The sequence below is a fragment of the Eubalaena glacialis genome, chromosome 6 (genome assembly GCF_028564815.1).
Source record: "Eubalaena glacialis isolate mEubGla1 chromosome 6, mEubGla1.1.hap2.+ XY, whole genome shotgun sequence".
NCBI lineage: Eukaryota > Metazoa > Chordata > Mammalia > Artiodactyla > Balaenidae > Eubalaena > Eubalaena glacialis.
In genome coordinates this window covers 134,242,364-134,269,407 of record NC_083721.1, presented here as the reverse complement: position 1 = coordinate 134,269,407, position 27,044 = coordinate 134,242,364, and the positions used below count along the sequence as shown (strand labels likewise).

The 27,044-nt window shown below is 51.6% G+C and overlaps 1 protein-coding gene across 1 annotated transcript in view; it reads right to left on the bottom strand.

Annotated features, from left to right (window-relative positions):
• RAB6B (RAB6B, member RAS oncogene family) overlaps window positions 1–27,044 on the bottom strand; it is a 55,357-nt gene that overhangs the window by 15,859 nt on the left and 12,454 nt on the right. Inside the window, exon 2 of the mRNA XM_061193672.1 lies at window positions 12,062–12,120. Coding sequence (XP_061049655.1) covers window positions 12,062–12,120 — 59 coding nt within the window. The remainder of the gene's footprint in view (window positions 1–12,061; window positions 12,121–27,044) is intronic.

Sequence of the window (27,044 nt, the reverse complement as noted above, 5' to 3'; positions counted from 1 at the left end):
GCATATGGTGTAAATAAGTAGTACTCATTCACTTATTCACTCTTGAGTGTTTACTATGTGTTAGACCAAAATAAGCCCTGGTCCCAGCCTATAAGGAGTTGTTCCCTCCCATGGAATGCTCCTCCATATGGCTAACACCTATTCACAGTTCACGATTCAGCCTTGAACTTACAAACTTGTGGAGGAGCTAAGATTAGCACACAGAACTATGGTCCCTGACAGATGGGTAGGGCTATTGTAGTTAGAGGGTCTCTAAGAGGAGGGGGACCTTGCTTCTGACTGATTTCTTGAGGAAAGGCAGGGCAACTATGCCAGTCCTTGAGTGAATACTAACTTTCCAGCAGGTGAAGATGGGGAAATAGTAGAGGATGGGAAGTACGGGGAGTAACTCCCAGATGGAGGGAATGGGGGTGTTCTGATTTTGGTAATCAGAACCAACCCTCTTACAGATTACAATTATAAATTCTGAGCAGAATGTAAAAAACAACTATCTGAAGGCACTAGAAAGTGACAAAAGCAGGTAGAATCTAGAGGGGAGTCAACATTTAAAAGAAGAGAATGGCCCTGGGCAAGGCTCCTGTTTTTATGACTGTTTATTCACCTAAAGGCAGCCCCGGCTGGAGCTGAGGGGTGGCTACAACTTGGCAAGAAACCCATAGTCTTACTGGTTAAAAATGAGAGGGCAGATCATAAAACTATCACAGCAGCCGAAAAATGTGGAAAATCCTGGAGATGAGAAATCCCAAATTCTGCATGTAAATGCTACCCAAATCTCTGGCCCAAAGAGACCACAAGCAGCCTAAGACTGAAAACCAAACAAACAAAGCTGAACAGAACTTGAAGTTGCTGCCTACCATGGGGGAGAGAATTGAGAATTTGGGTTCAACAAGTACTATTCCAAAGGAACAAGCAGAATCCATAGTCTTAATCACAATGTAGTATACAACTCAAAATTACTATACATATGAAGTAAAAGCCATATTTAAGAAAAAAAAGAATAAATGGAGACCAACCCTGAGGTGACCCAGATGTTGGAAGTAGCAAGCATTTTTAGGCAGCTAATACAATTATGCTCAAACATATAAAGAAAACATGCTCACAATAAAGACACAGATTTTAATCTGTGCATCTCAGCAGAGAAAGAGAAACCATAAAGAAGCAAATATAAATTTAGAACTAAAAATACAATATCTGAAATTTTTAAATGCTTAACAGAAGACAGCAAATGACAGATGAAACAGTGAACTTGAAAACGGATCAACAGAAATTATCTGAAAGGATAATATGGGGACACCAGACAAAAAGAACAACTAGCTACCCAGGTAGGCCACAACCTCCATTCCCTCTCAAAGGTCAGCACAGGTCATACTGTGTGTGAGTGTATTGATGGGAATGTGTGTATGAGTGTATGTGAGTAGACACATGATGAATGGAGATACACAGGTGTGCATGCAACTGTGTATCTGCATGTGGAAAGTAGTAGGTGTAAGAGGCTTGTGTGGGTATGAGTGTGTGGTGGGGAGGGAGTCATTTCTGCTTTGAAGGTAAAGCCCAGATCGATGTATGCACACAGCCCTGGTGAGGCCAGGAGGCTAAGAGGCTGAGGTGACCAGGAGCCTCCATGGGGGAGGGGGACAGATTTCTGCCAGCAAACCTAGGCTCCCTGTCAGTGCCTCCTAGGGCAGTGCATGGCCAGGCCTAGAGGATCTGGCATGCAGCTAGCAGAGTGCCCCACCCAAATGGACCTGGGTGGGGTCATGTGCCCAGAGGGCCCTGGTCTGTCTTCAGGGACCTCTGCCAGTGCCTTGGCAGGCTCTGAATGCTGTATAATGGGCTTGGAAGAACACTGTGTTGGGAGTATCCTGGAAAAATGACAGCCTCTCTGGCCCTCAGCTTCTTATCTCTAAAATGGGGATAATCACAGCTTCCTTCAAGGACTCTTGGATCAAATGAGTTAGACTGCGTGAAGGTACTCTGTGCAAACAAAATGAGGACTGACCAACTGACTGAGGGATTTCCAAAAGATGCTGTAGAAACTTGGTCCTGGGAACCCTTGTGCTTGTAATCTGTATTCACATCCCAATAAATGAGTGTTCCCAGAGCTTCAGGAAAGGCTGGCCCTCAAAGAGGTGGGTTCCAAAGGAACCATGGAGTCTTGGCCACAGCATTCATTCTCTGTATTCCGTTTCCTCTTATGAGGTATGCAGTAAATTATTCATGCTGGAAACTTTTCCACAAGGATGTAAAGAGGGTATCAAGACAACATGAGCAGCAGGCTTGACTCTGAGACTCTCCTACCAGTACATGACCCCCACGATCCTCCCCTTCCCTCCTTGACTGTGCTGGGTGAGCCTCCTGTACTGCTCGATGCCCCTCCGAGGAGGCTGCGCTGCATCCTGCTGTGGTTAGATCACCCCAAACCTGGCAATGCTTATTTATTCCTTTAATATTGCTGTACTTGCCAACTGTACTGCTTATGAAAAATGGCAGGCACTTCGTTTTATACAAAACAGGTGGAACCTTAACAAGGATAGATTTCATAGCTGCATCCACATTTATCTTCTTCTGAAGGTGGTGTTAACCAGTGTTAACAGGGGCTCAGACACACAGTGCAGAATGATGGCGCGTTACACGCCTCCCTCTACACAAAAGCTCCCATTGGCCCAGCATATGCCCGAGGAAAGAGATGTTTCCTGAGGCACTTGTTGAAATCGTTTTTGCTACATGCATTTATTATGAAATGTAATTTTGCATCCACATTCTGACAAGACACAGTAATAAAGTGTGCTGTGGAAATTTGCATGGTAATTTGCATGAATTGACTCAAGATTCTCTTCTCTGGAAGAGAAATCATGAAAAGGAATGTATGTGTGTCTTCTTTTAGCCTTGGCCAGGCCTTGGCCCGCGGCTGGGGAAGCATCCCCAAGTGGCAGAAAGCAGCTGGGCATGACAAGCCCTTGACAATGAAGCTGCTGTTTGTGCTCTGCACCACCAGCCATCAGATGAGAGTATCAGGGTAAAGTCATGCAAATGAGCATGCAGAATGAAGCTGGCAAAACTTACGGATTCAGACCAGCAAGTGGATGCTGTGGGGGAAGGAGACAGCAGCCTCTGGAAAACACGCTGGGCACGGTCTGGCCTTGCCAGCAGCTCAACCAAGTGCTGTGGAGGAGGGGCGGCTGGCTGGGAGGCCACAGCGCAGGTACCTGGATTCTTTCAGACACCTCAGTCTCAAAGTCTACACAGTCCCTGTGGCCACTTTCCTCCCAATGGGGAGTGGCTTATGCCAGTCACCACCCAATACAAATATTTATCAATTGCTCTTTTATTTCCTGACTGTGCTCTGAAACATCAACCAAACAATATGCACCTTACCACTTTAAACAAGGGGTGAAATGTCATCAAAATTAGTCAATCCTTCCAGAAGCCACACAGATGCCCAGGGATGTGTGGCCTGAAGCTCCCTGAGAGCCCTCCCTCAGGCTCACAAATGGATGCAATGCATCAGCCCTCTCCTCATCTCTTAGGGAGAAAGATGTTCTGGGGGATGGACTTTTGAGGGCATCTAAGAGCTATCTACGAGTAACCTATGAAGTGAATTAGAAGGATTACTAAAACCTGGGTCAGAGTTGCGTGATGGGGCCACTTCACTTATGAACGCTAGCAGGTGCTATTGGACTCCCCCAATACCAACCGGCAACCTCCTACTCCCTTGCCAGCCTGGAAACTGTAAAAGTGAAATTCTGCTTTCCCAGCCTCTCTAGAGGATAACGGTGATCGTGTGACTCAGTTCTGGCCAATAAGACATAAGCTGCAGTCTGCTGGAGGGGGAGGGGATTCTAGGGAAGCTCTTGCTATCTTTTTCTGCCTTGAATGCAGAGGTGACCTATGGAGCCAGGCTGCATGAAGATAACCCACAGAACAAGGAGGCAGAATAGAATGACAGCAGGGGTCTGGGACCTGCCTGATGGCATCACTGTGCAGCTGGGCCACCTCAAGTCCTACCGTGACTTCTCTCACCTGAAAAACCAAAGCCCTTCCTTGTTTAAGCCAGGTTAGTCAGGTTTCTCTACTAGAGGCTGACTGCATACCTAATTTGCAATATGCTTGACAAAAGAGAGGGAGAGAAGTGCAGGGGAGAGGAGGGAGGGAAAGAAAAGATGTTACAGCAAGTCTGCCCTCAGACCAGTACCAGGTAAACGTCCAAAAGGAGCACCTGGGTGACTGGTGGTGCCCCAGTGGGTGTTTGAGGGCAAGGTCATCTTGCCAAGCTGCCTGGCATTCAGGGACATTTCACTATGTAAGAGTGTCACCTCACATTTTGACCACAGAACCTAATGTTTGCGAAAGGTGGAACTCCACTGCATTAATATGATAAAATCATCATGTTGCTAGAGCTAAGCAAAGATGGAGTCCAGTGTTCTGCCATAAGTCTGGGGCCCTGGCAGCATCTGGCAGAGTGCCAGAGCTCTGCACATGTGCACATGCAAGCATGGTTGGGAGGCCTACAGTTTCCCATGAAAAAACTTCGTTAGTAAGTTATTGTTAGCTTCACTTCATCATTACCAACTTAGTTTGTTGTGGAGTTGTTGGTTTGCTTCGCTCTCTATATAGAGTATGGTAATGTACATTTGCATCAACAGCATTTCTGGCCTATAATTTTCCATCATCTAGGCTTTAAGACCTCCATGAGCTATGGTTTAAATACAAATTAACCACATTCCTACTGCTAAAGTTTGAGGCCACTGGTCTAGGTGATGCAGGGGTTAAAGGCCATCCAAATAATTTCCAGGTTAAAAAATGCAATACTAAGAAACTGGGATGCTGGCCCAGAATCTCTCAGCTAAGTGACAGAGCTGGGATTTGAACCCAGGCCCCTGCTTGCAGTATTGTTTTGGAGGAGAAAAAAAGAGCTGATATAAGAGGATGTGCTGACTCTTTCTCCTCTGTGTGACCCCACTCTGACCACCTCGACAGGGGTGGAAGATCCTGCCCCTGTCTCTCCAGGTTCCCGGTGGTTACCTGGACACCACCTGGGGATACGTGGCATCTTGGATTCTATGGGGAAAGGCCCCTCCTCCTGGCCCTCCACCTGCTCTCTACAGTCCGACCCAGAAAACTCAGTAGCTCTTGGGGCTTCAGGAATCCAGATCCTTCCAGCGTCTCCTGGGCCCACCCACATAACAGCCATTTTCAAACATCACTTGGCTGTTCCACTATCACTTCCCACTCGACTTTTCATTTTGCTTTGTGTTGATGGCACCGATATTCTTCTGGGGTGTCTGGACAGAAACCCTGGGCCCACTCCTCTCCCTCTTCTGCACCCCACAGGCCTACTCTGTCCGCTCGCCCCTCCCACTGTCCTGTGTGTCTAGGCCCAGGCTTGGCTCAGGCCCCTCACTCATATCCCACGCAGCCCTGCATGACTGCTCAGTGACGCTCCTCCCTCCCCTGCCCTGCCCTTCCACTCACAGAGCTGCATCCAAGTCTGCGGGCCCTGCTGCAACTGCCATCCCTGCCCTGGCCGGGGCCCACAGGCCTGTCTCCTGCAAACTCTGGGGTCTTTGATCCCATCGGTGCCCACCGTAGGAACCACAATAGCTCTCCATTCCCTGCCCTGTAAGCCCAAGCCCCGCTGAGTTCCTAGGGCCTCCACAGCCTCATCAACTAGGCCCACTTACCCGCTGGGACAGCAGACACAGACCCCGGAACCCACAGTACTCTTAGAGGCCCAGAAAAATGTTTTTGTTTTTTTTTTAACTTTTTAACTTTTAATTTCTTTTAAAATCAAAAGAAAAAAATGAATATAATAATGATATATAATAATGAATCCAGCCTGTATTGTCTTCATCTTTATAACAATACAGTTATAAAATATAATTTACATACATTATATATATTTGTGTATATATATATATATATATATATATTGCTTTTTAATGAAGGAAGGAGCAAAGTGCCCGGGAAGGCAAAAGTACCTAAGGCCGTGAAAGTCAAAAGGCAGCTCGGCCAGTAGCCCCTCCACAGGCCCGCTAGGACCCTCCGCTCCAAAAAGGCAGAGCCCGCCCCGGCACCGCCCCCCACGCATGCGCAGCACTGGATCATTGCCCCTGGGGCTCCCACCAAGGCTTCTCCTTCAGCATACTAGCCCTCCCTCCCACGCAGTGGCATCAGATCCTCCCTGCCCTTTCCCACTCAGCTCCCACCCTCTCCTCCAGGAAGCCTTCCACACCCACTAGAACAGCCACTGATCCCTGCCTTGTCTGAAGCTCCACGCCCCCAAGGACCACAACACTCTTGACGAGCTTCACGCATTAATGTAGGATGGGAGAATGGGAGGATGAGCAGGGCGGTACCTGGACGATGACAGCAGTGTTGGTTACGACGTGAGCCTCAGCCCCATGTCAGCACTCCAGCCGCAGACCATGCTCCCCGGGTGGGGGGTGGCCACGTGAGGCCCACCCCCTCACCTCTACCCGCCCCCCGCCCAGGATCTGTCCTTGCAGAGCTGCAGCCAGGCCACCCCACAACCGGACCTTGCCCTCAGAGCTGAGTGCCCAGCACAGTACGATGTGCACACACACCCTGGCAGATGGGACGGGTGCTGCGCCGTGCACCCCGGAGGCCAAGGGCCCAGCTGCCTTGCCTGGTGCCCTTGCAGCACGCCATTTGGCTCCTCTGAATCTCCTGCCTCTTGCTGACCAAGTGCTCCATGCTGTGGCCACAAAAGCCATCTCCCCTGGACCCTGCATGCCGACCCATCCACTCTTGTCTGACTGGCTGCACCTCCTCTTCAAGGTGGAGCCCCAGGCACCCCCCCACCTATCAGAGGGAACCCTCTCTCCTGGTCTCTCTTGGCTGCTGTGGGCTCTGTGTGGGCTCACTCATCTCCTTACAGTGACCCCCTGACAGAAAGGTGCTCAGTACCATCAGCAACCTACCCCCAAGTCCCCATCCCCTTCCTTTTCCCTGGCCCCGGCAGGGGAGGGGACCAGAGAGCAGCGCCCATGAGCGTGAGGCTGGGTGTCCAAGAAGGACATTCTGGCTTGACCCATCCCCAGGTCCTTCTTCCTCACTGTGGCCCACTTCAGGCCCACCAGTGAAGGCGATGTGGAGACACTTTAGGTGTGGGGCTTGGCTGCCCAAGCCTGGCAGCCCCCAGACCACTTTCCTGAGTCTGGTTGGACAAACATTAGCAGAACTCGCTGCCCCGGAAAGAGAGACTTCAAAGCGTCCAGCCCCACGCGGATGACCCCTCACACACCATGGTCATCACAAACGCCCCCTCCCTGGGCACCTGGGATGTGCTGCTGTGGGACCCAGCGGGAACTCGGCTCCCCTGAAAGGCCACCCGTGCTGCAGGGGTGAATTGTCGGGGTGGGGCAGGCGCTGGTTTGGGGGCTGCTAAGCAGCCAGATGCGCAGCTCCATAGCGTCAGTGACCAGGCCCCAGTAAACCTATTTACTTTATTAAATCAACTTACAAATGTTACATAAAGAAACATCTGATCATTCTGAAAAGCCCTGTAAGAACAAAAAGACTTGCTGCCAGATAGGCTCCTGGGGAAATGGCTTCCCCAGGTCAGATGCTGGGCCAGTAGCACGCGAAGCGCCAGAGGGGCCTGGAGCCTGGAGGGGTCCCCAATGGGATCAGACTGGGAGGTGCTGGGACACTGTGTAGTGGGTTGAAGAGTGTCCTCTTCCCAAATTCTGTCCACCTGGAATCTCAGAATGTGACCTTATTTGGAAAGAGGGTCTTTGTGAATGTAATTAGTTAAGGGTTTCAAGATGAAAAATCATCCAGGATTTGGGGTGGGCCCTAAATCCGATGACTGGAAATGGCAGGAAGGATTCCCTCCCAGGCCTTTGGAGAGAGCGTGGCTCTGCTCATTCCAGACTTCTAACCTCCGGAATTGTGACAGAATAAACTTCTGTTGTTTTCAGCCACTTGGTTTGTGGCAATTTGCTATAGCAGTCCCAGGAAACTAATACACACCTAGCGGGGAGAGAGGAAAGCCCCCAGATTACTGAGGGGCTACGAGCAACTCAGGCAGTCCCTCGGCCTGTGAGGGCACAGTGGACACAGCCATGCTGTCCCCTTCCCGGAGGCACGGTGGGACCCAGGGCGTGCTCCAGTGCAGTCCTCCAGAGACACTCCCAGGAGCAGCTAGGTAAGCCCCAGCGGGCCGGGACCCACTAGGCTGCTTTCCTAACTTGTGCTGTGGTGGGAGGTCCAGGGACAGGCCGGGGGCTCTAGCCTTGGTTATCAGTTCATCTCAGTCACCTCTGAGATTTAAAAGTCCTAATGCCTGACACAGCCTGTGCATCTCCAGTCATCCCCCCAGTAGGTAATGCTAACGTGCAGCCAAGATGGGGGACCCATGAGAAACCCCAGGAAGAAGGCTGCTCCCGGATTCTCCCCTCTCACCCCCAGCCACCACCTGGGGGCCTGAAACCTCCCATTCTGGTTCTATTGCAGGTTTCAAACAGGTGGACCAAGGGCCAGGCCCACAGGTGGGTTTCACTAGCCACTGGGAGGGGAAAGGGGGTCTGACCCACAGAGAGGCCCATGTCTCATCACGGCGCAGGTACCAGGTGTTTCTTCTTAGTACATTTTGAAAGACATTTTTTAGTTGGGATTTTATACAAGAGAATTGTTGCAGGCGTGAATCTCACCAGGCTGTAAGTCTTGACTTTTTGCTTCTTTAAGTGAGTGGATTTAGATGGGGTGACAGGTGGGTGGTGAGAGGCTGGGGAATGCACATGTCAAGAGGAGAACAAGGTACACGTGTGTGCAGGGGAAGTGCCAGGCAGGAGGCGGCAGGAGACCCGCTCTCCCAAGGCCACAGGTCAACAAGGCGGCGTCTCCCCTGGGCCTGCCAGGCGGACAGGACCCCCGAGAGGTCTGGCGGGGAACCGCGCTCTGCGTGCCCAGGTCCTCATGCCAGCTCCTTGGGGCCTCGGGCATGTTCAGCCCCAGACAGAGGGAGGACTCGCTGCCACCCAGGATGAGGTTGAACCCCCTCTACCCTCCATGCCCGGCTCAGGGCAGGGCCAGATTCTGTGGCCAGGTCATTTTCTCCTACTTCTCTGCAAACAGAGTAAGCACTTGACAAACATCTGTTGTCAGAATAAGTGAATAGGGGAGGGGAGGCGGGAGACAGAGCCAGAGACACACAGAAAGGATGGGAGGGGTGGAGCGGTGGATCCGCCCTGGGAACTTTCTGGGCACCTCAGCTAATCAAGGCAGGGGCGGGGGCGCCCTGCTGGGCTGTACTGGTTGGTACACAGGGTATTTGTGGGCAGTGCTGGGGAGCAGTCAGCATTGGGGGGCACAACTGGGAACATCCCCCGGGGCCCTCGGGCATCTCGTCTACTTCCCAACTGCCTCTGCCACCATGTCAAGGAAAAGTAACATTTCCCCCTCTCCATCTTCAGAGAATTCATGAAAATGGGCCTGTGTGCGCACACAACTGGAGCCCCAGCCTCCCAGCCTAACTACCATCTTAGAGGGTATTGGGAGAGAAATTCTACCTGCAGCCAAAAAAAAAGTCAGAAAAGCCTGCAGTGGGGAGGGACTTGGGCTTTCTTCACTTTTTGCCAGGACAGTGGACATTGACACTGGGCCACTGTGGCCGCTCAGTCAGATGGAGTCTAAAAACCAAGGCAGACAGGGCCTCTTGAAGCCACTGTGGTGGATTCTGACACCAGCTGACACCAGCTGACACCAGCTGTGGGCAGGCCCTGTTCTGGACCCATGAATGCAGGGGTGGATCCGAGGGGTACTGGCCTCAGCCAAGCTGAGAGCCCATCCAGCAGCCAGAGCAGGAGGAGTTCCTGTAGGGCTGGGAGGCCAAAGGAGCCCTGAGGACAGTGTGCCAGGGAAGATGGAGCCGTGGAGGGGTGCAGAGCATGAGGAGGGTCCTGACCACAGACAAACATGTGCTCTGAGCCTTGATGAGTCAGAGGAATTTTTCAGAGCAGAGGAGAGAAGAGGGAAGGGCATTCCAGCAGAGGTGACACTATGAGCCAAGGCATGGAAGTGGGAGAGTGTCACTGAGTGGGAAGCAGCAAGCAGAGAGGTCCGCTGGACCATGGGATATGGGACAAGCAGTGGGCCATAGGAGGTGACACTGGAGACTCAAACGACATGGGGAGGAGTTGAGGCTTTGATCCACACCAGTGAGGACCACTGCAAAGGCTCTGAGGCCATCTCTACTGCCCACCACTTCCAAGAACACCAGCCAGCCAAGAGCATCACTCATTATCAATGGGACATCAACAAGAAGTATTATAAGTAACTTAACATTTGAAAAATCAAATAATCAAAATAATATCTGTGAGATCATTCATTGACACACACACACATGCACATGAACACACACACAAATATGCAAATACCAAGTCAGACTTAAGAACTGAAGTTAGAGCTGTGATTCGGATGCAAAGCGACGCAGTAGGACTCCCCTTACAAGGAGGAGAGGGCTCTGCAAGCCTGCCGTGGTACACAGCCTGGCCTGTACCAAGCAAGACAAAGTGTGGCTGAGATAATCATCCCAGAGCAGATGTCCAAGGCTGTGTACATCACTCGGGGCCCCATGTCCTTACCCTTCAGTCAATTCTTACCAAGTCCACTAGTTATCTGGTATTTCAGATGACAGCAGAGGAAAAGTAGGGATTTAGAGGGAGGCAGAGAAAGGGGCTGTGTATGAGGCAAAGATGCTGACTGGTCCAGAGTGAGACAGACAGACTAAAGAGTAGACACAGAACTGTAATCCGCAGTGGGCTGTGCTCTGCATGCTCCGTAGGTCCCGGGAGGTGGGAGACCTCTTAGCACAGCAGTCCCCAGTGTGTTCTATAAATATTTATCCTTTGAGGACTCGATGACAAAAGGATTCCATGACCAAATACATCTGGGAGATCCTGCACACTACATCTCTCTTTCAGCAAATCAAAACCATACACTGATGTAGTAAAAGGCCCTGAGAAGTCCTGCAGTAGAAAAGTAGATTTACTTTCGTTCACCAGTGTTCCCTAAGCCCCGAACCCTTCTCCCTGCCTTTTTTTCCTCAGATAACACCTACTAACATCCCTTGGAACTACTATCTCACAGAACCCACTGGCTTAGAAAATTGAATCATTATTTGTGTCTGTCTTAAGGAAGAAAACAATATATTTTTTCTTAAAAATAGTTGAAATGATTAAGTTTGGTGCCTTGTGATAACAGCTTTAGTTGCAGGGGAAATTCACTTCATTTGCTTATCAGCGGTGACAGGAAAGTGAAATGTTACTGACCTTCAAGAGCTCAGCCTTAGGCTACGTGGAGCCACCTCTGGTTGATTCCAGACCACCCTTGAGAGCCAGGAGCACACAGGTCACTCTATCCAGCCTCCTGCCCATGTAGAGCAGTGCAGGCCCATCACACCAGCCTCTCCAGGGAAGGAAGTGCCCCAGCAACCATGTGTGTGGGTGTGGGTGTGGGTGTGTGGGTGTGGGTGTGTGGGTGTGTGTGGGTGTGTGTGGGTGTGGGGGTGTGTGTGTGTGTGTGTGTGTGTGTGTGTGTGTGTGTGGTTGTGTGGGTGGGTGTGTGTGGGTGTGTGTGGGTGGGTGTGTGTGGGTGTGTGGGTGTGTGTGTGGGTGTACGCACTCATGGAGGTCCAGCGCACAGCCATGCTGGAGGAGCAAGTTCTCCTACTGCTCTTTCACGTCCCTCATTTTGCATCTTGCCCATCCTCCTCCACATGATGATGCCCCCAAGAAACCAAACACTGTCATGGTTTAGACCTGCCAGAACACAGACTAAAAGGTGTCCTTTCTCTACTGGAAACATTTCCCTTATTGAGGTTTGGATCTTCAGAAGGGCCCAGGGTCTTTACCGGGCTGGGACCAGTGTGCAGATGGGAAGCTCCTCCAAGGCAAGATGGATGCCCTAGGTCCCAGGAATGCCCCACTCTCATCCTAGCATTATCGACCCTGGGAGGGAGGCTGGCATGGTGTCCAGGTGGCTGTCAAGGCTGCAAACACCGCGGGGCTTGGTGGGGGGCAGGGACCCAGGAACTCACCTGGTACGTGTTGTCGAAGCTGTCATACATGAACCGCGTGATCAGAGACGTCTTTCCGACTGTAAAACAACAAGAAGAGACGGGTTTAGCCGTGATCCGAGCTAGGCTCCTCTAAACACATTTCACGTGACAAAAGCAGATAATGAAACAAAAAAGCCCAGAGGAAAAGATGAGACGCAGAACCAGAAGTGGGAGGTGGGACCCCCAGAGAGGGACATTGAGGTGAGGTGGCCGAGTCTACACTGGGTGGGCTGCAGGGGCGTTCCCGCCAGGCACCAAGGAGGAGGCCTCCCCCTGCCCTGTGAACTCTTACCACCCAAATCCAGGTCTTCCTTGACCCATAAGAGCCCAACTCATGCAAGAGCCATACATGAAGAATCAGAGCAAGTGTGTGCATTACAAGATGCTCCTGTCACATGGGCCCACGCTCACCTGGAAATACTGCCTTGCTCTTGGTCACAGGCTAGGATGGAGACATGCTCCTTTATTTCAGCCTGGGCACTGATGAGGAAGGTGGCTTTCCAAGGAACCATGGGGCAGGGGAAGTAAATGATTCCCCAGTGTCTCTCTTGGGCAGGACTATTTTTCATGACATGTGCCTGACTGTCCAGCTCCTCGCAGGATGTTTAGCATCCCCGGACCTTGCTGGGTAAATGCCTTCAGGATCCCCTGTCACTGTGACAAGCCTGAACTCCCCTGCACATTTTCAAATGCCCTCTAAGGGGCAGTAACACCTCCAAAGGAGAACCACTGGTATGGCTAAAAGAACCAGGAAGTCTCTTGGGAATCCCATAAATGCTGCTAATTTCCCAGATTGCAGGGTTTGGCTTCTGACCTAACCCTGTGCAGGTCCCCTGAGGCCTGGCTGTGGCGGAAATGCCTGCTGCAGCATTTGTGAGCATCTGGGTGGGAAGGAAGGGCGATAGGAATATTTGTTAGGTCAGGCCCAGCATGGAGTGCTACTCCGTCCCACCGAGTCTCTGCCATGGCCCTGGGAGGCTCAGGGGGGACCGGGCCGGCTCAGGGGGGCACCGGGCCGGCTGAGCTTGGCTCAGAGCTCCTTGTGCTCCGGGCTGCTGAAGACAGATAACTCTGGCAGGGAACGCACGAGAGCCAGCGCCCAAGAGCTCTCATTCCGCCTCTCCCCGATTCTCGGACGGGATGTCCATGGGCTGGGCCTGGAAGGGTGGCTGGTCACGGCCTGGAAGGGTGACTGGTCACTGCCTGGACGGAGCAGGGCAACCCAATGGGGTTCCTCTGGGAAAGGTCCTTTTCCAGTTCGGAAGCCTCAGTAGTGACCCAGCTGAGTGCAGTCCTTTCCCGACAGCCAGCACTTGTAAGGGAAGGGCAACTGTCTTCCACGGGGAGAAGACACGCTGCTCGGTTCCAGGCCCTCCCAGACCTCGCCCTTCGTGTCTCTTCATTGGGCTGTTGCTGATTTGTATCTTTCATAGTAAAACTGTAGTTGTTAAGTAGAGTGCTTTCCTGAGTTCTGTGAGTTATTCTGGTGAATTATGGAACCTGAGGAGGGTCGTGGGCACCCCCAGATTTGTAGCCAGCTGGTCAGAAGTGCGGGTGCTCCTGGGGACCCCACTCACAGCTTGTGTCTGAGGTGGCTGGCAATCTAGTTGGGGACTGTGCCCTTAAACCTGGGCAGTCTGACACCAGCTCAGAGTGGGTAGCGCCAGGACTGAATTGCAGTACACCCGCTGGTGTCAGAATAGCCTCGTTTCTCTTCTCAGTACCTCTGGGGTGAGCAGTAATACACCCAGGATCTCTTGTAAGTTTCCCTGGAAAATGCCCTTTGAGCTTCTAATAAAAATTAAATCTGTAAAGTGCTTTCCAATTGTTTTAAATCTCCACTTAAACTCACACGAAGGTGAGAAGTGGGGGCTTCCCACACCTGGAGGATCGGCTCTGAGGCCACAGAAAGGCCTGGCTGGGAACTGCTTAGGGGACCGACCACAGAGTGAAAAGTGGAGCAGCCCGAGCCAGCAGGAGGAGGATGAAATCAGGGAGCGCATGGCATCCTCCTTTTCCAAGAGACAGTGGAAAGTTCCTTCCTTCTCGGGAAGAGAGGTACTGCAGGGCCCACTGGCAGCTCCCCTCTATGGTGACACACAGCACCTCACACCTTGGCGAAAGGGACACGGTCCTCTTCTCCAGCAGGCTCTCCCCTGGGGCAGCTGAGCAGGCAGGGAGGAGAGACAGCGGAATCCCCAAAAGCCACTAAAGGAACAGGAGGTTCACGGAGGAGCTGAGAGATTAGAAAGCCCTGCAAGGCTTCTCTACAAAGTTCCCCTTCTTGAGGCACCAGCCACTGCCAGTGGCTTCATAGTGGCTTGCAGGGCGACTGCTAGGTGGGAGGAGAAAATGCCAAAGAAACAAGTAGTGTCCTGGGACTGTGCAGGAGGAACTTTTAGGTGTGGGGTCCTGGCCAGTGCCAGTATTTTCTGAGCTTTCTCACAGTCACCATAACAGGCAACACCTGAACCCTGTATTTACAGAGCGCGTCAGGCACACCCCAAGGCTGTGCCAGGCACAGATTTACACGACAGCAGTAAACAGAGGAGACGGGACACCCGCCTACCTGAAGCTTGCAGGACTTCTGTGTTTGCGGCAACGCTGTACTAAGCCCTTAAGACCACCCTGGTTAGTCCCCAACCCTGAAGCAGGTACTCATGCACCCCCATTTTATACAAGGGGAAACGAGCTGACAGCTCCTTGCCTAGGGCCAGAGCTGAGCAGGGCCAGGATAAGGTGGTCGGACCAGGGACTGAGCTCCTACCCCTGATGCTCCTCAGCATCTTTGGGTCATGCTGGGTTTCAGGATTCTGCTGGGTCATTATTGCCACCACTGTAGATGTCACGGAGCTCCGGGAATAGCCTTGCCAAGTCAAGGCACCTTTTTCTTGGGATGGGCTGGAGGCAGGGTCTCTCCCTACTCAGACAGTACTTGACCCAACCTGCAAGGCCAGAAACTGGGAATTCAGGCACGTATTGGGCAAACGGAGGGCTCAGCAAAGGAAGGATGGATGGGTTAGGACACCTGGGGCCCAGCACCCCAACTGAGGCCTGGACTGAATGACAGCCTTGTTATCAAAAGGGGATGATTTCTTCCCACTCTTCTAGGTGGTTTTTCTCATTTCTCAGAGCAAAAGCCCTCCTCTTCCCTGCCTCAGAGCTTCCCCAAGACCACCCATACTCTTTCCACGGCTGCCAGGACAACATGGCTGAGACCCTGTCTGAACTTGTCAACTTGGCCTCGCTGCTTAGAGGCCTCTAACTGCTCATCCTCTCCGCGGCCTCAGTGTGCACTCTTTACTGCAGGCAAGTGTGCATCAACATCACGGCTGGTGTGTCCTGTCCCGGCCCCAACTTGAGCCAGGCCTCCACCCTGACCCATGGCCCTGGGGCTCCAGAGTGGGGCTCACCAGCCTGCAGGGGAGCAACGAGCCCTCAGAGCAGAGCCCAGGCAACACTGTGCAGCACCAACAGCAGGAAAGGTGCCTCCATGCTCTGTCCCTAGGGCCCTCAGGCAGAGCTTTACAAAGGAGCCCCTCGCCCACTGCTGCCCTGGCATCACGTAAAGGAGCTGGCTGGGTAAAGGGGCCGCCACATGCACTTCCTGACCCCACACCCCACCCTCAACAACTGCTCTGGGTGGAAGGTGCTGGAACCTGGGTATGAAGAGCCTGCACAGCCCACTTACCTGGCCGCTCTCGTCTCACCGCAAAGAGCAGCGCAACAGCTGGAGCCGTCACCTGACTGGGCACCGCCACTGGGCCAGCCAAGGGGAAGCCCACCGCCACTGGGCCAGCCAAGGGGAAGCCCACCGCCACTGGGCCAGCCAAGGGGAAGCCCACCGCCACTGGGCCAGCCAAGGGGAAGCCCACCGCCACTGGGCCAGCCAAGGGGAAGCCCACCGCCACTGGGCCAGCCAAGGGGAAGCCCAAGAGGGCAGCGCATTCAAGCAGCTCAGACAGGGCTGGGCGGGGGGAGGGGTGGGAGACCCTCCCCCTGAGGCCCCCCGCCCTCCTGAGGCCCCTTGCAGCCTGTGGGAGGGCCGTCCTCCCCACACAGCCCTGTTCTCAAGGTCACACTGTCCCACTGCCCTTCTAACAACTGCTCTCGGACACCACTGCAGCAACGTGGAGCTCTTTCCCAGGGCAGAGATTCAGCTCTACTGGAAGAATTTTATTAAAAATAAGCAGGCAATCATTATTGAGCTTTTTTCTCTCTGCTCATGGCTCAGCAATATTCTTATAATCTTCTGGTGGTTTAATCCCACATGATTAAGCAGGGAGACGTATCTTCCCTTTTTCACCCAAATGAGGGTGAGAAAATTCATTCCTGAGCACTTACTAGGAGCCTCTAGAAAGAAGGAATGGAAACTCTAACTCTTAATGGGATTCTGCTCAGCGCCAGACAAGAAATTCTTAGGTTTCCTCATTAATCCTCATCATGATCCAATGAGGTGGTTCTTATCCCCAAGGTCACATGGCTGGGAAGCAGTGGAGCTGACGTATAAAACCAGACATGACACCAAAGACCTCACCTCATGAATGACATTGCGCTGGTTTATGGGAAGTTCTGACCAGCAGCAAAGCAGGAGATCACAAAGGGCGGGGGCCCAGGGGGCTGGGCATCAGGAAGGCTGCAAGGGCAGCTGTTGAACTGTGGGAAGCGGGGGTCAGAGGAGACCAGGTATTTCGGGCGGAGGGAACAGTGGGAGCAAATGCACACAGGCAGGAAGATAAAAAGCTTGTGCAAAGAGATGGGAGGCAACAAGGTCAAGGTCATTTCCCCTGTCCTTTGTCTCAGGGAAAATGGGGCCAGACCAGGTGTGTAAGGAGAGGGGTAAACGACAAACACTGTTCAAGGAAGCTACGTGTGGCCACTGAGTTGATTTAAACCAAAATCCATCTCTGGGGCCAGTTGTAGAGGAAGGGAAGGGACGGACAGATAGAGGCAAGCCCGGTGGGCCAGGGGCTAGATGGCCAGGCCATGTGGCCACATCAAGGAGCACGATTCTCTCCCGGGGGTGGCAGGAGCTTCCGAAGGGTCTTAAGCAGAGAGGTGGTGGGAAAGGTGTGGCAGCTCATAATGGCCACGATGGCTCACAAAATATGCCCCATACCATGTGCTCTTCTTACAATGTACCATGGACACTCTATCCAGAGGTAAATCTGCGGGCCTGTGACTGTGGCAGAAATGGCACCGTGTGTAACTCGAAGGCGAGGTTAGAAAAGGCAGCACAGCTTCGGTCTGGAGTGCTCCAACTCCCTCACACTCTGGAAGCTAGCCCTTCAACCTAGCCACCATGCTGTGAGGAAGCCCAAGGCAGCCTACACGTGGGAGAACCACATGGAGACACCCATGTGCGAGAAACGGAGGCCTCCAGCCAGCAGCCAACAGCCAGAAGACCTGTGGGTGGGCGAGCCTTCAGATGACTCGAGCCCCAGCCTTGGAGCCATCAAAGTGAAACAGAGGCACCCTTTCCCTGCTAGGACCTGCCCAAACTATAGATTCCTGAGCAAAGTAAATATTTTCATCCTCTTGAGCCACTAAGTTTGGGGTGGTTTGTTATAGAGTATTAGGTAATCAGAGCAACAGTTCTGTGCTTTAGGAAGAAAACTTACACTTCTAAGGGGGGAAGGGCCTACAGGGGCCAGATTGGGGGCAGGAGTCCAGCGAGGGATGGCAGATCTCAGTTAAAGCAAAGGCAGTGGCGCTGGGGAGAAGTGGAGAGCAGAGGAGAGCAACAGGACCTAGTAACTGGTCAGACTCAGAGGAGAGCCCAGGACGCCTCCCTGACACCTGGCTTTGTGACTAGCACATGATGGGGCCATTCCTTAAGCCCAAGCAAACTGGACAAGGAGCAAACACCAAGTCATCACTCTGGATTCAGGTCACCCATAAAAGCTGTCTTTAAAATTGTCAGACCAAAGCACAAATACCAGCACTACATTCAGAAAAAAATCATTACATAATGATGGGTAATAATCATTCAACCTCATGAGCTGAGGATCTAAGCTTATTTTCCATTATTGATGTCACCACGGAACAGTCCTTTCCTTACCCACATCTAAGCTTCGGGCCCAGAGGTCTTGCAAACCCGTGGGCTGTCCCGATGAGCTCGGTTCCACACACCCTGAAGTTCCAGCAGTGCAAGGTGGCCCTTCACAGTCAGCTAGCAGCACCCACCTGGACCTCACCCATGGGGGCCACTCACTCCACCAGCCTCCCATGGGCCCCAGTCCCCATCTCAGTGGCAGGTCCCAGGTAAATAGATTTTTGTACATTCAGGTGGCTTCTAGGTAGCTGCAGAGGACGTGAGGCCTCCTTACTCATTCAATAAACACCCAGTGGGGGCTTACTCTGTGCTAGGCCCAGGCTAGGCACAGAATTCATAGTGAGAAGCAGATGTCCTTCTGCCCTACAGCAGCCCTCACCCAGTGGCAGAGCCAGATTCAGGTGCAAACACCTAAGATGCGAGGCAACTTGAGAGGGTGTACCGAGAGGCAAACAAAAAGGCAAGGCCACTCTCTGCTGGGGAATTGCAGAAGCATCCTGCAGGCGGTGGCATTTGGGCTGGGTCTTGATTGGTGAAGACGAGGCATCAGGGGAACAGCATTTCCAGGAGAGGGACCAGAGGGGTCTGGTGATGTGAGGCTGAGGTGTCCTCTGCATACAGCTGTCCCTTACCCACATCTCACCACGGCTGCCACGTGAAGCCAGATTCCCAGGGCTTTGGGGTCAGTGCCTATGAGAGTTCCCGGGCGTGGCTGGTGCCCGGGCCACAGGCTGACAGCTGAGTGGGCTGTGAGCCCCCAGACTCCCACTCCAACACTGTCTCGCTCCAGGAAGGAACCCCCTCTGCCCTGTCACCTCCACTGTGTGTGAGGGTGGAGGTGGAAAGACTGCCGTGAGGGCCAGAAATGGGGCAATATGTGAGGCAGAGCGCAAGAAGTTCGCTGGAGACTTGGTAGAGGGTCTGCCAAGACCTGGCAGCGTGTGCCCCACCCCTGGGGTCCCCCCCACCGAGCCACACCCGAACCTTGCCCCACAATCTGTGCCCAGCTGCTCACTCAAGTTTGCCATCCACACCAGCGCAGGGGCGCCACTGGATGGTCAGTGGGGTCCCCCCTGGTCCTCCTCGGGGTCACAGAGCTGGGCCCAGGGTGGCAAGCAAGAAAGATGTGGCAGACCTCACTGCCATCTCTAGGCTGCCCTGGCGGGCTGCCCACCTCTCAGACACCTATGTTTTTAGGAAAGCAGTCCCCATGCCAGGAAAAGGGTCTCTGCATTCTTGGCCCATAGCCCCATCAGCCTGCCCAGGTCAGAGAAGGTCCAAAGCTGTCACAAGGTGGCCCTCGGGGCTGAAAAGGCAAATCTGCTTCCCCAGGGCTCAGACCAGCAACCCATTCCTACGATGGGCCCAGCTAACTCAGGCGTCCCATCAGCTCAGTTTCCAGAACACAGATGGGAAATGCTGGGGAGTGCTGGGAAAGGCCTGCCACGGAGGGGCCCAGTCCTCATCCTGATGCTGGGAAGGAGGCCAGTCCCTTCCTGGTCCAGTGTCCCTGCTCTGCAGGGGCCTGGGGAGATGGCTCCACCAGTCCCATGCACCTCCCTGCCTACAAAGTCCCCCATTCCTGGCCTGACCATGGGGTGCACAGCCCCCAGGCCCTGTGATGATAAGACGAACAGCTGGAGACACCAGCTTCATCTGTCTGCCCCTTGTTTCCTTTTGTTCTATTTTCACAAACCAGAAAACCCAGCCCTGCCCTCCTGCAAGGTGGAGAAGCGTGGGGGGCTGGGCGCCGGGCTCCTGCTGCACACCCCACCCTGCCACCTCATGCTCAGAAGAGCTTCTGCAGAATAGGGCTCTGCCAGCTCCTACCTGAGCCCTGAGGGGCCAGCTGGCTCACCATAGGCTAAATGAGGAAACACGTGAAAATCCCATTTCAAACCATCCCCCCAAAGACTCAGGCGGTAATTAAGAAATATGCAAAGCTCTTAATTGGACACTTTAATTAAGTGTGTTAATTCCCTCTGCCAGAGGATGCTCAGTCACCTGGGCCTCGCCGGGGGACCCAGGGAAGACAGAACAGAGGAGGGAGGAGGGAGGAGGAGCGGAAGGAGGGGTCGCAGGACAGTGGTAGGGGCTGGTCCGGCCCAGGCCCTTTCTCCTGCTCCAGCTGGGAGCCTGGTCCATCCCCGACACTCTCGCTTCCCCACTGTCCTCCAACTGTCCGCATCTGCTCTGAGCCCAGTGATGCCAGGAAAGCCTGCCGTGGGTCAGTGGCTGTGGGGTGTCATCCAGTCCCTCCCCCCACCAACATATATCTCACCTCTGCCACTCACTGAGCTAAGAGGTCATTATTCCAATGAGGTCAGGCTAGATGGTCTTTAAGGGCTGCTTCCAGTTTGAGGCGAGTGACAATGCTTACCAAGCCTGAAATGCAGCTAGATAAAAGGACCAAGGGAGGGGCTCATTTCCAGCTGTGGGCGGAGTCCCTCTGACCCTTGGGTCTCGCTAACCTTCAAACATTTCATCCCATTCCCACTCCCACCTCCACCGGCCTGGAGCCCTGCTCCGCTGTCTGCTCTGGTGGGAGGGCGGAGGGGCACGGAGGCCAGGGAGGGTGCACCAGGCTGCACGTTGGCATGACTGCTGTGCACAGGAGTACTCGCACTCATCTGATAGCCTGGGTTAACCCTCTCCATTTTTCCCCCACAAAAGGATCACTGGTGACTATATTATTTAAAATAATATCAGGATGCAGTAGCTTCCTATCAATAACAATAGTGGATAGCTGCCCAATTCCTTTGAATGCCCCTACTGTGTTGGGGAGGTCTAAAGCCATCCTCCCCAATGCAAGAGCCCCCCTTGCAGCTCTGTTGTAGGCATCTGACCTAGACTTCTCGCATCAGATGCTCACGTGAGACTCACCAGAAATGACCGACATGAATCTAGTGAGGTGTGGGATGTCCCTGGATTCTGATGTGGGTTTCAACGTCAGCCTTTGACAGTACCCAGCAGAGGGACTGTGTCTCTCCCTGGACCAGTCCTGGTGTGACTCAGGCTGCTGCTCCAAGCCTGGTTCTCTGACTCTGACCCTCCCAGAGACTCTGTGCTCCCCAGTCATTGCTCTGATATACTGTCTGCTTGAATCAGCTGGAGAGTGAGAGTAGATTTCTCCTATTTGCAACTAAGAATTTTGAGAAGGATATAAGGGAAAGGATAAATAAGCTAAAAAGAGAAGGCTGGAGCAAAAAGTTTGTTCACAGACATACATCTTAAAATACATTACCCGATCATTAAAGTCAGACTAAGAAACTGCCTGAGCTCTCTGGAGGTCCGAGCAAAAAAAAAAAAAAAAAAAGCTAACGTGATCAACTGTACAATTCACAGTGTTCATAAGACAAGACCAAACTAGTTGTTAATGATGAGCTTGTAATAAGAGCTGGATAGCAGAAAGTTCTTGCAGAGAGTCCAGAGCGCAGAAATCATGCAGCAAATTTACGTTTATATAATTAATTGCATGAACGTCACAGATGAAAATCAAGAATACTAACTAGACCAGACAACACTCCTGTCCAAGCCAATGTTCTCACTCATGGGCCCAGACCAGTGTCCCCTACAAATAAATGATTAAATGAAAAAACAAAGACCCAAGATGTTAGCTTCCAGTCATCAGATTTATCTTCTCACTGGAAACAATCAAAAGACAGACAAAATACATGAAACAATGATTTTCAAGACAGTACATAAGGGCAGTAAAGGACAGTAAACCCTGAGAGACATGAAGCAAATCAAGTGAGCCCCCCAACTGCCCCCAAATTGTTGCCTTGAGAAAACTTCAGGACATGGCACAGGGAATGGGGAGATAGAGCTGAGAGTCTGGAGAAAACAAGGCAGCTGAAGTTCACAAGAGAGGAAAGAGGTGCACAGAGAGAGAGAGAACACCAGGGGTCTGCGAAGTGGCTCCCTTAAGTCTTCAGCTGAGGACTGATCAGCAAAGGTGTGTAAAGAAACTGCTCAAGACTTGGGAAAGAACCACCCAAATGGATTAAAAAGGAAACAGCACCTGGCATCTACATAGGCCTGGGATAGTGCCTGTTCCTACCAGCCAGAGTGAAAAGCTTCCTCATTCATGGGACATTGGGGAGAGAACTCTGAAGGGCTGTGCCTCAAGAGTGGGAAATAATTAGCCCCAGACTGAGCACCACTCCAGTCCCAGCTAACAAATCCTAAGAATTTATAGGAATACAAAAACCATCCAATACACAACATGACAAAATTCACAATGTCTAGCATCCAATAAAAAATTACCAGGCATGAAAAGAAGCAATAAAATAAATCCTTAATAAGGAGAAAAAATCAGTCAAAACTGACACAAATGTTAGAATTAGCAAACAAAAATATTAAAAAAACAATTATCATGACTGCATTTCATATGTTCAAAAAGTTAAACAGAGATGTGGAAGATATTTAAAAAGACACAAATCATCCTTCTAGAAGTAAAAACTACAATGTGGGAAACGAAAAATACACTAGATGGGCTAGCAACAGATTAATCCCAGATTAAACGCAGAAGAAAAGATCAATGAACTTGAAGACAGAGTAATATCTAAAATAAAACACAGAGTAAAAAGAATAGAAATAAATTACTGGAACACTAGTGAGCCGTAGGATGACATCAAGTAGACTAACATACATGTATTTGGAGTCCTCGAAGGATTTGAAGAAAGTTTTACTGAAAATATTACAAATTTGAGAGAAAATGTAAACCACAGATCCAAAAAGTTCAACGAACCCCAAGCAAAGGAAACATAAAAGACACCACACAAAGGCACATCATAATCAAATTGCACCAAATCAGTGATAAAGAGAAAATCATAAAAGTAGCCAGGGAAAAATGACACACTATATACAGGGAAACAAAGATAAAGAAGACAGCAACTTCTCCTCAGACACAATGCAAGCAAGAAGACAATGGAGCAATATCTGTCCAGTCCTGAAAGAAAAACTTATCAACCTAGAATTCTGTAACTTTCAGACATATACTATATAACATCTTTCAAAGACAAGGATGAAATAAAAACTTTTTCAAATACTCAAAAGCTGACAGAATTCATCAGCAGCAGACCTGTACAGGTAGTACTCCAGGAAAAAGTGAAATGACACCAGATGGAAATGTGGGTCCACATAAAGGAATAGTGAACACAGGGAATGGTCACTACATGGGAAAATGTGTAAGATTTCTTTTGTATCATTGAAATCTCTTTAAAAGATAACTGACTGTTTAAACAGAAATAACAAGAATATATTGGATCACAGGCCTAAGAAAACATAGAATAAAAATCTTTGTTACCTTGTCAGAAACCATGCAAACCAGAAGAAAATGAACTGACATCTCTGAAGTACTGAAAGAAAAATATTGTCAACATAGAATTTTATACCCAGCAAAAATATTTCAAAAATGGAGTTGATATAAAGAAGTCAGATGCCAAGACAATTTCTTGCTAGCAGATCTACAACACAAGAAAGGAAGTTCTTTGGGCAGAAGGAGCAAGACACCTACACACTCATGCTTACATCACACATGGTCAGCACACACACTGACAGGCCTGGATTTTAATCTTGGCTCTGCCACTTATTTGCTGTGTGATCTTGAGTTAGTTACTATCCTCTCTGAGGCTCAGCATCCTCATTTGTACAATGGAGGCAGAAGTGCCTATCTCACAGAAGTGCTATGAATCCCACAAGAGCAGTAAAATGTTAACATTCTGGGTGGAAGGCATGTGAGAAGTCTTCATACTAGTCTTACAACTTTCTATAAGCCTAAACTTATGTCAAAATAAAAAGTTAAAGGAAAAAACGAAATATGATGATTTTTTAAATTATGCACACACATACATATGTGTGTTATATCCCTGTCTCAGATTCTGCACACATTCAGGAAATGGCTTGTTCTGATTAAACGTTGTGGTCAATGTGAAATTTTCCTAAGGAAATAGAATATAACTGTACTTGGCATCAACAGTCTTCACCAAGAACAGGGACCTAGCTGGGCATTGGGGAACTGCTGTGAGCCCTTCTAACCACAGGCCAGGAGATGGAGTAAGCCTGGACAGGACAGCTTGGTGGGCAGAACCCTGGCATAACCACCATGTGCTCATGCTCACTTAGATGCATGCAAACACACACACACACACACACACACACACACACACACACACACTCTCTCTCTCTCTCTCAACCCAGCAGGCACCAGACACCTGGTGTGTGGGGGAACTCTCTAGTACCCCTGGTGTCTTAGCTACGAAACTGAGAACCTCATCAAGGATGACGTCTTCAGGATTTCTTGAAAACCACCTGAGCCTGAGCACACAGCTCATGTGGGCTGCAGAGTTCCTCCCCACCATGGCCAGCTCACCCACTGTCTGGACCCTCTCTACCTCACTGAGTCATCTTGAACACTCTTCTCAGCTTCAAAGAGGTGCTGGGTCTCCCCTCCAGGTCCCAACAGCAGCATCAGCACCTGCTAGCTTTGAGTGCTAGCCACTCTCCACCCCCAGCTAGAACAGGAGCCCCCGCCTGCAGTGCACACACTCTGGCTTGGCTTCCCTGGACAGCCAGACCTGGATGGGCAGGATGCACTCCATTCCAATTGGCTTGAGGCTCAGCCCAACTCTAGTCAGACCCTACACTGGCCAATCATGTCACATGTCTGAGTAGCTGCATGGGTGCTGTGAAGAATTCATCCATAGTGAGGACATGTATGTTTGAGAGAAGGAAGAAACACATGCTAAATTCCCACCACCAGCTGATCTTTTGACAAGGCTGGTGTTAACGCAATTTGGTAGTTTATTTAACTAAGAGGAACTCTTGGTTCATCCACAGCATGGAGGTTGGAAAAGTAATATACGTACATGCTCACATTTATACTTCTCTTCCTAAGGCAAATTGCTGGTGGCATTGCTATTAAAAGCCTCATTCACAGGGAGAGGACAGTGGGGCCGTGACAATGCATAGACAGAGTGCTGAGAGCCATGGCTTGTGTTTTCCAGATTATCAGCTGAGGTCCAGTCAGAGGGGCCTTGTGACAGTGGACCCACAGCCCCCATCCAAGGGGGCCCAGCTGTTGCCTGGCCATGAGATCAAGCTCGCCCGGTCAGGTGGAAGGTGGCCTCAAGGTCACAGGCTGCTGGAGGCATGGCATCCTTCAGAGGAACCCTGGGCTGGCGCTGACCAAGGGTGCTGACTCCAAGGCCTCCCCGAGCACAGGGAGCTGTTCCTGGCACTTGTGGGGGCCCAGCGCCCCCTCCTGTCCCTGCATACCCTCACACAGCCTGCTCACTCTGTGCACCTTGCTGCTTGGCAAAGAGGAAGTGGGCACAATCCCAGCCCCTGCACGTCCAGAGCCAGCTGGTGAGGGAAGAGTGGATGTGGAGACCTCCCCGTTCAGTCAACAGAAAGAAGACCCCTCCTGCCCTCAGGATGGGCTCAAGGGCACCTGCTCAAGATTCACCTGGAGAGTAGGGATGGCCTTCCACGTGAAGTTTAGAGACGAGGACCATTGTTTCGGGGGTGGAAGATGCACTCTAGATCTCCGGACCCCTGGGCCTAAGAGTGAGCACAGGACCACCCAGCAGGCAAGGAGGATTCTTTGTCTCCAGCCCTTGTGGACCAGAGATGACTGCTGGCCAGGCACTGAGGTGGCCGGAGGGCCAGGCTGGGGAACAAGGAACTGGGCGTATATCCAGGTCTGCCCCTGGACTTGGATGCCTGGGTACCAAGAAGATGTATCCAGGCTCACTTGTCCCATCCCACAAGCTCCAGGTCCTTAAGGAGCCCTTCTCCAAAGCAGCACCACAGAGGGTGTGAGCCATCGAGGACTCTGGAACTAATTTTGTCCAAGCCTCTCACTGAGCTAGGAGATGTGAGGTCAGAGAAGAGGGGCCGCTTGCCCAGGATCACATGGCCCCAGGGTCACGGCCAGATAGTAACTCCTGGTACAGAGCCAAGAGCTCCACTTCAGAGGTTTGCCTGAACCCATCAGGCTTACGGAAGTATGCCCAGGACAGGAAGATCATGCCTCCTGAAGCCGCAGTGGAAACACACAGCACGAGAGGAGCAGCAGAGATTAAAACTCACTAAGGCCCTGAGGCCTGGCTTATAGAAGGATCACAGATCAGAGTGGCCTCAGGATACCAAGTCATGGCAAGAAGACACCTAGAGATCATCAGATCCAGTCCTTCATGTAACAGAGGAGAAACTGGAGGCCCAGGAAGCAGGAGGGTTTGCTCAAAGCTGCACGAAGGGAGAGCAGTAGCAAAGCAAGAACCAGGACCCGACTCCCGGGGCCTCCCTCCTCCCATGGCCCCAGCCAGCTGCTTAACCAGGAGCAGGTCACATCCCTCACGGAAGCTCCAACTCCTTGTCCGCAAAAGGAGGACATCTCTAAGGTGTGTCTGCCCTGGAAAAATCTTCACCCCATCTGTATTAGTTATTTGTTGCTGTGTAACAAATACCACAAAGTTAGTGGATCAAAATAACATACATGGGCTACCCTGGTGGCGCAGTGGTTGAGAATCTGCCTGCCAATGCAGGGGACACGGGTTCGAGCCCTGGTCTGGGAAGATCCCACATGCCGCGGAGCAACTAGGCCCGTGAGCCACAACTACTGAGCCTGCGCATCTGGAGCCTGTGCTCCGCAATAAGAGAGGCCGTGATAGTGAGAGGCCCGCGCACCGCGATGAAGAGTGGCCCCCGCTTGCCGCAAATAGAGAAAGCCCTCGCACAGAAACGAAGACCCAACACAGCCAAAAGTAAATAATAAATAAATTTAAAAAAAAAAAAAAACATACGTTTATTATATCACATTCCCCTGGGGCAGGAGTCTGGGCACGGATTTCCTGGGACCTCTGTTCGCAGTCTCACAAGGCTACAATCATGGTATTGGCAGGA